Source organism: Anopheles ziemanni, chromosome 2 (genome assembly GCF_943734765.1).
Source record: "Anopheles ziemanni chromosome 2, idAnoZiCoDA_A2_x.2, whole genome shotgun sequence".
Classification (NCBI taxonomy): Eukaryota; Metazoa; Arthropoda; class Insecta; order Diptera; family Culicidae; genus Anopheles; species Anopheles ziemanni.
This window is the reverse complement of record NC_080705.1, coordinates 14550495-14563698: the sequence shown is the minus strand read 5'-3', so window position 1 is coordinate 14563698 and position 13204 is coordinate 14550495. Positions and strand designations below refer to the sequence as shown.

The window sequence follows — 13204 nt, the reverse complement described above, 5'->3', positions numbered from 1 at the left end:
CAAATCCTTCTGCCATGCGGCATTTTTCACCCACTGCCAACGGTAAACACTCAAGAGGGCTTGCTTGTTTCCTTCTATTTACGAACCCATCGAAACGTTAACACGCTTCACCAGCGACTGAGACATGAACGGTCCAACCGCAAACCATTTTCTACTTCGTCGAAAACAATTCACCCAAAGTCGTTTAACTGCTGCCAGTGAGCGGTACAGAATTTCCAAGAAAAACCATGCTAAGCGAGTAACGAGTTGGATTGGATTGCAATTTGGCGACTCTTGATCGCAGAATTGGAGCCTTTCAAACCCGTGATGCCCTTCCAAAAGGAAAACTCCCACATACAGTGAATCCATTTCCGATGAAAACCTCATTGCTGTTGTAGGAGTTTAGATTCCATGTGCCCTAAGTGCTGACGTGAGGAGAGTTTGGAGCTTTGTTAGCTCTTGATAGGGCAAAGCAGCTCGAATGTGAAACCACAGCACAATTTGTCTTGGTTCATTAAGGCTAGAAATGGCGGTTTTCGGTGTATTATTTCCAATTTGTCAATTTTTTTAATGAGTTTTATTTGAACAACAAAGGTCACGAAGAACAAAGACCAGGACTACATCGATGTACGTTACGTTACGTTTCCTTCAGGGCATCATGTTCTTTGTGTTTCAGCTTTGCTACGCTCCTAAAACATCGCTTTGATAAATCACAATTTCATTTGTTTGTATTATCAGGATTGTCTGCTGGTTTTTGTTTTCCGTGCCTCCAGCGCCCCTCCCCCGATGGCTAACAGCTATGTGCTTATGTTTTTACGACATTGATTTCATCTTTTGAACCTTTCCAACTGTGGCAAATAGATAGGAAAGCCAACCGTTGGGCTGAAGATAAAAGAGCATCTTCGTCGTCGTCGGTCCTTGGAAGATGGATCGCAACAATTTGACAAAATCCAAATGACAATAACAATGGTTTACGGGTCTGCAAGACGGAAACGTTCGTTCCAAATCGCAACTTCCTTCATAAATCAACATTCTCTGCAAAAAAAGAACAAGGTAGCATCCCAAGGTAGCAGCTGAACCTTTCGATCGCTTCAAAGGATGACAGTATGGGTCGGAGTATTCTTTTTTCCCTTTGGCTGGCACGGCTCGGGTGGAAATGGATGGTCGCTGATGGTGCACGCATAAATACCTAGGTCAAAGCTTACCCACGGCACACATAAACAGCACTCCAGGCTGCGCTACATGATCCCGTGTGCATATTTGACCCCGTTCGGTGTAATGCAACACGCTTGACGCTTTCGCTCCCCGCTGTGAGTTGTGTTCGTTTGTCGTCGACCCGATCTTTCCCCGGCTAGCGGGCCGCTTTGATCCCGCCCGAACCGAAACGGAAGGCGGCCATGATCGTAGCGGGTGGTGGTAGGAACCGCAGTCAAACTGCGTCGATGCAAGCGACACAGAGAACTTGTCGTTGTTGTGGTGCACAATTGGCCCGCTTTGCCGTACCGGGCAGCTGTCGAAAGGCAGCTCGTTTGGTAGAAATTTTCCACCCATCGCAAAATAACAAGAAAAACCGGGCTGCCATGCCATGGTGGTGGTGAGTAATGTGCCTTTTTTTTCCAGGGGCCGCTCAATTCACCTCGAACCGTTCTATTTTTCGTTCACAATAGAACACCACGCAGGGGGTGCTGCAAATACATACGCTCTTGTTTAGTTGTGTGCCCTTATCTTCCCTTCTCTCTCTTTCTCGCTGTGTTTAAGAATATTTTTCACAAACATCCTACACGCTCCATTCGGGCACTTTTTTTTTATTATAAACAGCTACTTTTGATCACACAGTGCCCTTTTGTTTTGGAACATCCTTTATGTTTGCCACAAACAACTTGCTTTCATTCGTGATATTTCTATTTTCCGAGCGAAAACCTCCACCATGCAGGTTCTTTGTGAATGCGATGGTGGAGTAAATGAATGGAAACCTATAGAGGGGAAACGTTGCAGGCACATTAATGATAAATTGTATTCTTTATCAAGTATTCGGTAAAAAGGAAAATAATCAATTTATAGATTTCTGAAAATGTGAAAGCCTCAGTACACCATCACACTGACGATAATAAATAAATAACAAGTAGGTGTTACCCCCATCCAGCAAGCAACATGTGCAATGAATGTTATTGATTTACAATTCCAATTACTCGAGCCTCAAGTCGCTCCTTTGGCACGTACTGTGATTGCAATAAATTATTCATCACATAAACTCTCCGAGGCTTGCAGAAACCGTTCCACGAGAATTTGACAATCCAAAGCAATGTTACAAAAACACCACGTCCCATCTCGTCGCAGCAGGGCTAGCAAAACTGTGCCATAAATTGCTCCGAGATAAACCGTTAACCGTTTTCTCACGTGGACGGATCGCTCGGTGGCATCTTGTTCGGATTTGCTGTTCCTCGCTATTGCCACCCCGCCACGTGCGTGGCTTTTCACCGTTCGTTAGTTGGCTGCAAAATTTATGCAAATAAATAATGGCGCTAAAAGTATCGTGCCACTCGGCAAGCTTTGGCCCCCTTCGCGCTCGCTCCCCGCCACCGGGTGTTAAGTGAATCCATAATTCAGCCCATGAATTAGACGAATCCATTCCATTCGCGAGCGGAAAAAGGTAAATGCTCGTGGTTGAGGCCCGCGATTGAGATGAATAATAAATAAATAAATAAATAAATACAAATCCGCACTGAGTACACACACACACACACCGGGTGGGAATTGCTCCCGGGATACGGTGGATACTGCACATTAGCGAGGCTTTCGTCATAATGTCTGTAAAGCACGTGCCCACCAACGCCCACCCTCTAAATGGTCGGAAACCCGAGCCGAAACCGAAAAGAAAACACAATGCATAACTTTGAATTCCAAATTCCCGTCGGCACTTTGTCGCAGTGCGTCCCGCTTCACGCAGTGGCGCGAGATTCGAGAAGCATGATTCATAATTCTATTACCGGCTCCTATTTACCGAGCTTCCGCACTTTTCTTTTCTTATTTCTCTCGGTCGCTTTTGTCTTCTGCTTCTCTCACCATTCCCTTCCACAGGTTGGCTCGGTCCGGCCAGCTGGGCCATGTCCCTCTTTTCGGCAACGATTGTCGTGGCGCTCTGCCGCCGGAAGTCCACCCGGCTGACGGCAGTGCTGGGTGGGTTGGTGCTCGCCCTCGGCATCCTGTTCACATCCTTCGCCACCCAGCTGCATCAGGTAGCGTTCAGTTACGGTAAGTAATGGGCACAAGAAAGCACAAGCCCCCCAATGTCTCCCCAGAAACAATGGGATGCTTGCGGGTGGACGGTGGATGTAAGCTGTTTCATTTACATTTTTATTGGCCGATGCTACTGTCCAGGTTTTCGCGCCTTTTTTCACCATGTCGACCCCTCGATATTACAAGTTGTTCCAACACATCCATTCTTTATACATTTTTCCTCCCACGTCTAGTTTAAAAAAAAATCGAAAGAAACCAAGGAAAACATCCATCGCTACATGTAGCGCTCAATGTTATCAAACTTTTCCCATAAAAGTTTACACCGGCCGAAAATAGGATTAATTTTTCGTTGAAGCACATTTTTGGATCATCCTGTGGTAATCGTAAACCTGCCCGAAATATGTGTTATTGAAAACAAGCATCTAGGAAATGTGTCCCGAAAAGGGCAACCAACCATGTTCAAACGCTCACGCCATACACGATGCCTGGCGGGGATAACAAGAACCTCGGACGAAACAAAAAAGAAAAAGAGACAGAGACAATACCGAACAACGAGCAAACATAAGAAATCATCCTTATCGAGCAACGATGCCCCGTGGCATTGAGAAGTTTTTCTTGAAGATTGTGTCGCTGTTTTTTGGCTGCCACATCCGGTCGTTGGTATCCTGTTGTTTATGGAAACAAAATTCGGTCGCGTTGTTATTCTTTAGTCGTCGGAATAATTCAGCGCTCGGTGCAGCATAAACCGCAATACCGATGCGTAGGCACTGGGCGCACCCGATGTCGACCCGTTTTGTGATCCAATTTGCGGACAGTTGGATTATGTCAACCTGCACCACCCGTCGTGGGCTTTGTTAGCGGGTAATGCGATGAATATGCATGCCAAATGATACGTTAATTATGCATGCAGTATATACTGGTTGTTTGTCCTAGTGGTTCCGGGACTTCGATACATGTGCGTATAGGTGGATGAATTTTATATGAAACGGTTGCGCTCTCTGATCCTTGGAAAACGATTAATTTTAAATTAATCACAACAAATAGGCAAACGCTTTCTTTCTTTGATCCCAAGCGTGTGCAACTCTTTTGTTTCAAAAGTGTGCAATGACGTGGTTATTTTATCACCTGACACTATTTCCAATGAAAAATTAATACTGTAAGAATTATTCGGAATGTTTTCGTACGATGAAGGTAAACTCTACTCAGTGAGCTTAAGTTTGCTACTGTTTTATTCATCTGTCAAAAATAGTTCATTTGAGTTTTCTAGCAATTCATTGAATTAGTTTCTGATTCATTTTTCGTTAATCCTTTTCTCCCTTGCATTCCCAAACGCCAGAATGTAGGCAGCTGGGTAAATTATAATTCCGACAAATAGTTTTCACCCAATCAGTAAATTTCAAAGAAGCTCAAGTTCATCGACTGCCCTAATGGTGTGCCCAAGAGTTATGAACTTTCCAAAGCCACATTCGTCATGCTTATCTTCCTCGTGATTTAACAAATGTAGCGAGCGTGTTAGAGACAAATCCGATTTCATAACCATACGTCCTCGGTGCCACCGCAGGTTTCTTATTAGGCCATGGATCTGCCAGACATCAGGCGACACGCTATTACGGTCGTAAATAACTAAGCCACCGGACGAACACTAGGACTCTTAACAACTGCACCAACAACGGTATTCATTCATCTCTCTCACATCTCGTTAACCGTCCAAGATAGTGCCCCGGACTGCATCGGCCTTCCGAACGGCAGTATTGGATCGTACTTCATCGACCGAGCGGGAGCCTACAATGTCCTACTGTGGTCCACTTTTGCGGTCCATTGGATGGCGCGCTCTACAGGCTCGTAGTAGCTCGCCCAACCCATTTAAAGGTTTTAGAAATTCCTATCGTGAACCACCGGAAGCCACCGGCACCTATTGTGTTTCGGGGCGGGAGTCGAAGCACACGCAGCAAAACCACACCTTGGGTGAACCCATGGACGCACGACATTGTCCTGGTCTATACAGAATGTAATGGTCACCGTGGCAGTGTTGTTGCCACCTTTCCGGTGAAGCTGTAAGAGACTGGGGTAGTTCCTCCGTACGGCGCCGGCATGATTGCGTAAGCTTTATGGACTTCCCGATACGATCGGTGTGCATGTCTTTTGTATGTTTTTCACATTTTTTTTCCCACCGCATTCGATTTGTTTTATTACGCGTTACGCCATGGTTTTCCCTTGAAAGCGAAGCGAGGACAATGCGTCGCTTCTACCGAGATGGAAAAATTGGACCGTAGTCCCGCAAGAGTCGCGATACCGTTGGATGGATTATGTTTCTTTCCCTCCCCAGTCCTCCCGTACCACCATTGCGCTCGCACGGTTCATTTCCGGCGACCGACCTGATGGCCTGGTGGGAGTAGACCGAAAATCATCCATGCCAAAAGAATGGCCGACTGTACGATTAACCCAGATATTTTCCGGTCTCCAGTGGTTCCATCTCGTTGACCATGGGCTCATGGTTTTTTTTTACCGCCGGAGAGCTTCTACATTCCGCCGTTGCCACTCGTCAACAAGGCTTCGTAATTCCATACCATGTGCCGGTTGCTCTCTCAAGGCTACGGCATGAACCGTGGAGGCATGGAAACTATTTCCTCCCACCGTAACCCACATTTTCCGGTCCGGTTTTTCTGCACCATCAGCATTATCGGCGTCGTGGCAAGAGTTTGGAGTTCACTTGAAAGGCCCCACCATTGCCGAAGGTCGCATTCCTTTTCCCCCCTTTTCCCACCCCGACCAAGCCGGGGGGAGGGTGGTCCTTCGTCAAGCATCGACGTCGGCATCATTGTCATCGTTTAATTTTTTCTCTTCATTGTTCGCTCTTGTCTGTCCCTTTCAGGCGTCATCGTGGGCATCGGGTCGGCGATGGTACGAGAGTCGGCCGCCGTTATGCTGGGCCATTACTTCAAACGGCGGAGACAATTTGTCGAAATGATCACGATGTCCGGCGAGGGTGTCGGCGTGGCGCTGTTTTCCGTCATCCTCAAGGAAGGCGTCGGGTAAGTCGGGCGCACCGGGGGGGGGCTGCGTATTCTTGTGTTTTGTTTTTTCACCTGCCCGATGATGTAACCGTGTACGTTATCGTGCTAAATTAAATATGCACCATTTGAATGCCAAAAGGGTCTTGCGACGGATAAAACATTGACTGGAGAAGGAACAGTACACGAAATACAACGAAGTCGCACAACTGTTGAAGCCTTAAACATGTCCTTTTTATGATAAAACGTTTCCTGAGACCGTATAAATTTCCACGGAGTCCATTATCCACTTCCTTTAGGTTGAATAACAACCGCTTTAAAACATCCTTCCTTTACTCGGTGCAACAACAATTTGTTTGACTAAACTAACACAAACCGAAGCCAATTTTTGTGAAACCCCTGGAAACAACTCACTTTACCGCAAATATTCTCATCCCACAATTTATTCCATTCCGGTTGGCATTCCATCGAGTAAATTTTCCTTTCAGGTTACCCAAAAAGCTATCCATTGCCGACTTCCTCCTGGTGAAAGGGTTGCAGAACAAAACGCTCAAGAAATTAGATTTCTCCCTTCCATGGGCGAGTCTCAAGTCATGTTTTTGCACCATCCTCCTCCCGGATATCTACATTCCAGCGTTGTTTTCATGGCGCTTGAATTTCTAGCTTTTCGATGCCACCAACACACTTTCGATGAATAATTTCATCAATCAAGCTTGGTTGCCTTCAGGCAAAGGCCCTCCGTAGCCCTTTCGGGTCGGAGCCGATTTTCCGTTTCATTCGTTATTCAATTTTTCCGTTTCCGTATCTTGCTGCAACCAACAATGGTTCGGCTTTGGTCTCTTTTTCGCCTCGTCTCGAATTGTTTCATCCATTTTGGCCACCGAGTGTATATACAGGCACTCACTTCTTCTCCGTTTTCTGCCGTTCGGTTCCTCTTCCAGGAAAATGGGTTGGCGTTTGGGTTTGCAGGCCGTCACCGGGCTGGTGTCGTTCAGCTTCTTCATGGGACTGCTGTACCGGCCGGCCTCCCTCTACCATCCCCAGCGCAGGGCGATACTCCACTTGAAAAACCAAAGGAAAAAGGTAAGCTCTTCGGCGCTGGGGTAGCGTTCAGTTCTCGATGGCCACTTTCAGCAATGGGGAGCAAAATGCTCTCAAGCTTCTTAGCAGCATGGACATAAGCATGTACCGTTTCCGTCGGTTGTCTAAATGAGGGCAACTCACACATTCTCAACAGAAAATAAATTCTCGGTCCTGGAGATGTTAATTAAGCATAAGCGTACTTTTCAGATGTATAGACTGTTAGCAAATTGTCCCAACCTAATCTAATTTTTCAAATAAATAGATGGTGCCTTAATACCGGTAAGGTTGAAGAAATTGTTCATTAAGCTTAATAATAATTTCACTAAGTGAAATGAAGTTTTTATTTCGATCGTTTCCATTTTCAATGATTGCCATTTTATTTTATTGTAAGCAGTTAAAACTCATGCATATTCATCTATGATAATTGAAAATTCTATCAACCAAATGACTAGATATTTTATTCCGTTTTCTTAGATTTTACTACACACAGTTGGAAACCTTAACATCTTCAAATTTCGAGCTAACAAAATCTACCCGAAACAGTTTCAGTAAACAATTCTATTCCGCAGCTATGTTTTCGTTGGCAAAGTTTTTCCTATTACAGAGTAGTGGAAACATTAACGACGTGATTCGATTTCAAACTTTCAAATTGGAAAAGGAAAGAGAGCAGAAAGAAATTTAATCATCTAGTGACTGTACTTAAATGAGTTCTTTTCAATGGCATTGGATAAATAAGAAAGAAAACATTTAACCAAGGCCTAGAAGAAGAAAGAAAAAAATTTAGTATAGAAGAACCAATACATCGGAAACTAACGAGGTTTTCCGAAGTTGTTTGGCCCGCTTTATCTTTTTTTTTTCTGCGATAACTAAACTGTTCCTTCCGACCCGTTCCCTATAACGATAAGTAACAGTGAAGGATAACTTTGTTTGAAATATATTTCACCCTCCGTTAGTTTCTCTCGAAATAAGAATCGTAAAAAAGAAAGAATTCAAAAATATCTCACTGCTCAAACAGAACAAAATTTCTAAAGTACTTTTCTTCGCTATAGATATTTGAAACACATTTCAAGACTCGAGAGTTGGCATATTCGAACATGAATCATCGATTTTCTTTTCCCTGTTTCCCATTGCCCAGAATTGCTGGAGCTTGAAATGGGGACAAAATTTAATTTAAAATTGTACAATTGTGATAGACGCTGCGCACCGAGGATGCAGTACTCCACATAAAACCAAAATGAAACTTTGGCAAACCTTTTCATCCGCCATTGGGTTGCCTTGTGATGAAAAAAATACTAACTAATGATTTCCCACCCTTACTCCGATATGGATCCAATTGCAGGTGAAGGAAAAGAAAACACACGTCCGCACACCGAAGCCACCGTTCCTAGACTTTACGCCCCTAAAGTCGTCCTCGGTGCGGATGCTGTCAATATCGGCTTCGGTTGCAGCACTCGGCGTGTACTCGCCAATATTTTTCCTGGTAAGTTTGGCTTCGCCTCCGCGCTGTCGTTGTTTGCATTTCAGTGGATGGATTTTCCGAGCCTTGTTTGGAAGTTTCCCCTTCGTTCGATTTTCGACCGTACCTATGAACCGGAAAACTCAAATGTACGCAGCACGTGTATCGGAAGAGCGAAAAATACAACCCAATGGTTACTGCATTTTCTTTGAGCTTCTTGGGGTGGTACGAAAGACACCTTCCACAAAGGGAAATGGGTATCCTTCGGTTTAACAGCAGTTTTTCTCTTTACCGTTCTCCTTCTTTCTGTAACCGTACATCAGAGCCTAGAATCTGCCCGTGGGCGTATATCAATCAACCCAAAAGAGGGCCAGGATGGGGATCATTGGCTTTGCGTGGGATGGAAAAGAATGGTTAAAATTGATTTTACCCACACGCGATCCATTCGAGCGATTGTTTATTTGCTAAAGCTTACGTAAAACGCCGTGCATGGCAAGTTAGCCGCTTTTCAAGAGGCGTTTGTTTAATTCCACGAACCGTGCCGAACTCGACAAGCGATCGATTAACTGTGAAATCGCGGAAAACACATCCTTTTCTCTCGAATTCATTTACGATGGATCAGCATAAATGTGTTTGATGTGAATTTCGCACAAATTACCATAAAAGCACATGATAGAACCAACGTGAACACGACATTACATATTAATCAACCCGTCCAAGCGTCCACTGAACTGGCAGGCCATAGTTTCGGTGAATTGTCGTTATGATCACCACCGATCGAACTGAACTGAACTTGGAAATCATTCGTCTGTAAAACCGCACTCCAAATTGCATGACCAATGCCGCACGCATCAGTTCACCCTCTAGGCCTGCCAATTTCAGTCAAGCTGGAAATCTAGCTTCTAACAGTCAAATCGTTTATTTCCTCAATTGTTTGTGGATTTAGCAGCGCCCGGCGGGATGATACGTTTTCCAATTTCCTGTATTAAATTTCACCGCAATCGATTCACTTTGGCCTAGGGCTATCGATTCCCAGTCCGGCCGTGCAAGCAGGGATCGAGTTTTCCATTAAATTCTATTTCATTTCCGGTTTAGTGCAGCTTCGACACACGCACACATCTAAACGCAATCCATTAATTCCGCATTACACGATACACCGCTCGTACTCCGGTGAAAACCAACCAACCTCCGGTCCGTTCCGATGCAACGATGAAGCTTGGGGAACCAAAACCACCAATGTCAGGATAACGATAGGATAGTAAGGCGAAAACGATGGAACCACTAATGGGCAAAAAAGAGAACTTGCAGCTAATACCTTTATTTATTGAAACACACAGACACACACAGGCATAAAGCAACATCGATGCTGTTAGTCGAAGCAACATGCCGCGTTGTGGTACCGTAAGCCTGTTGCAAGAAAAGAGATAAAAATAGAACAGCACAAGAGCGTGAAGTAATTCCCGTTTGCTACATTTCTCTACATTTCCTATGCTGCTTTTTAATATATCCCGCGCCGATTACGGATACACTACCGGATGGTTATTTAATCGCTTTTTTCCGGTTTTTCTCCTTCACCCCGGCTTTAGTCTCTGCACGGATTCAGCGAAGGGTACGACATGCAGGACCTGGTGCTGCTGCAGACCTTCCTCGGACTGTCGATAGCTTTAGGAATAGTGTTTAGTGGTTCGTCCATCAACAAGACGCTGGAGATTTCCTTCCGCAAGGTGCAGATTTCCCGTCAGTACGTTTGTCAGGTGAGTGTTCGGTATTTTCTGTTTCTGCGCCGGGAAAAGGAAAACTGGAGTGTTTTTAAGGCAAAACGTACGATTTTATAACTTTGTGAAAGAGAGGGCGGCTACCTTTTGTGTTACCAACAATTTTCTTGGATTTATACCTGTGTATATGTTGTTGGAATCTTTAATATACCTAATTGGCACGCTATCTTTTGCAAGTATGTATAAATAAATATAATATGTTTGCATTTGCTTTACGTAATTATTCAGATTATTCGATTCCACGTACGGTGAATTTTCTGACACGTTTTTCCCGATGCTACATGTGCGATTTAATATTCATTGATAGCTGTTGCTATTCAAATATTGTCGTGTGCATATTAATTTTGTCACCCTTTATTGCAACGTAAATAATATAATTGATGGTCGAATTACCGCCATTTAACTTAATTTGTTATGTCGTTGTTTGCTTGTTCGAAGAAGAAAACATAGGAAAACAATTGGGTGATTTTCATGTTAACATTTACGAATAAAAGACAACCATTTATGCTTTTTGTCACAAAATTGATTCTCATTTCAAATTGTGTTTTGTAAGTTTTGACTTTTAAATCAATTATTACCCTAGTTAATATCCTTTAAACTTTACAAACCCACCTGTTCATTATTCACCACGCATATAATAAACTGCAGTCTTTAAAGTCTTCCCACCCAAACCAACATTAAACACCGTCGTCGTTCGTTTACTTTCGCTGCAGGGCTGTGTTACGTTAGTGTCACTATCGTTGTTAGTTTTATCGGCCGTCGCCGACTACCGGGGCCTATGCTTCTCGGCGTGGGCCTACGGGCTCGGCCTCGGCGGCTACCGTTACACCTTGAAGATGCTTGCGATCGAGCGGATCCGCGGCAAGTACTTCTCCAAGGCGTGGGGTTTCATCAAGGGAGCCGAGTCGCTGCCGGTGCTGTTCGGGGTGCCCCTGTGCGCCTTCCTGAACGACTCCTCGCACCGGTACGGCCGTGCCGGGTACTACATTTGCGCCGCCAGTGCGGCCATCTCCGCCATCATCCTGTTCTTCGTCGGCTATCCGGACGGACGGAACATGAAATACTCAACCAATGGGTAGGTACTGATACGGCGATACCACTCATTGCCAGCGCTTATCCGGCATTTGATTTTCCACCAAACAACCAGTTCCATCACATCGCGATGTACGGCACCGACGTCGTCGAGCGACTGTCAGCACATACTCGACCGAAGCTTCTCGTCGCAGCGGTACAACAATCCCCACTGGTACGGCACTAGTACGCACACGAGCAACCTCGCCAACGGTTGCCACGGCTCGGGAAGCTACGCCGGAGCCGGTCCCGCCAGTCTACAGCGCTGCCTCTCGACGAGTCAGTTCATGAACGGTGGGCTTAACCTATCCTCCAGCGGCCTCGGACCTGGCACAACCGGTAACGCAGGTGGCGCAGGCACGGTGGGAGGCGGGACAGGACATACCGGAGCCGGTACCGGTCACATTCTGGGCAACAGTCAATCCCTCGATAATCCGGCGACGGTTGCTGGCGGTGGCTTCAGCAGCTACCATGGCGCGTTCTGTGGCCAAAGCGCCGGGCAACCGCACGGCCGGCTTCACAAGAGCCTATCGTTCGCGTTCCAATCACCCATGTTCAGCGACGATCCGATGCACCATACCTGCCATCAGGCATCCTACGCAGCCGACTATCCCCCACCGAGCCGGTGTTACTCCAGGTACGTACCTTCGACTTTAATTGGTTCCAATTAGGCCCACCCGAAGGGAGTTCCATTTGCCTTCGGGTGACAAATTTTCGATTCCAAGATCTAGATGCCGGGGGTTTTGGGACGAACGGGAAACATTCTCGCACTAATTGACATTGGAGAAGCAACGACGTTCGACTGTTTCGCCTCTTCTCGCCTAATCAGCTATTCAAGGAACTTCCCTCAAGAACGCGCGTAGACTTCTGGCAAACAGATATTATGATAAGCTTGCTACAAAAGAACCTGCAAGCGATCTGGGTCCGCAAGCCCCGGGACTGATCTAAATCAGTCTTCTAATTATATCCATTTGTCCGGCGAAGAAACAAGGGATAATCTGGTGACTGGTACTAAGCACCTGGATTACGACGAACCTTTTCTAGGAAAGTTAGTCCGTTTAAACCGCTAGGCTTTGGAGGATCCGTAGGATTTTCTAGCAACCAAGTAAACGCCACCGGACGCCAGTATCTAAGGTTCCGGGTAACCGGCTCTTTTCGGAGCAGGGTATAGCGTAGGGCACACAAACACTAACGCTCTGTGTTTACCCTGACACGGGCCAAATACCGGGCTAATGAAGACGAAATTATGCGAAAATATCTTTCCGCTAGCGCCGGATCTCCCGAAGGGGTTGCGCTAGACATTCCGGTGGATCAAAGGATGGCGCTAGAGGCGCGCGCGTCTGTCGAAGTGTGCTAGGTGTTGAAAGGGTATGTTCCTCGGAGGGTTCTTGCCGAAGCGTTTGTCGCAAAAACCAACGCCATTCAATGACGGTGGCCCATGTCGACCTATGTTGGACAGAAAGTAGGACAACCTTTTTTCGCCTTCCCTCCGGTTTCGGATACCCAAACTCCTCTCGATCCCTCATGGAGTATTTTTTACAAACCCCGGTTCAACCCTACCGGTCTGTGTGTTTTTTTGTTTGCAAGTGCCG

General features: G+C 45.8%; 1 protein-coding gene across 1 annotated transcript in view; it reads left to right on the top strand.

The window, feature by feature from the left end:
* LOC131281545 (uncharacterized) overlaps window positions 1–13204 on the top strand; it is a 28788-nt gene that overhangs the window by 13490 nt on the left and 2094 nt on the right. The window contains exons 4-10 of the mRNA XM_058310884.1: window positions 3058–3231; window positions 6089–6248; window positions 7169–7310; window positions 8650–8790; window positions 10353–10520; window positions 11255–11616; window positions 11689–12249. Coding sequence (XP_058166867.1) covers window positions 3058–3231; window positions 6089–6248; window positions 7169–7310; window positions 8650–8790; window positions 10353–10520; window positions 11255–11616; window positions 11689–12249 — 1708 coding nt within the window. The remainder of the gene's footprint in view (window positions 1–3057; window positions 3232–6088; window positions 6249–7168; window positions 7311–8649; window positions 8791–10352; window positions 10521–11254; window positions 11617–11688; window positions 12250–13204) is intronic.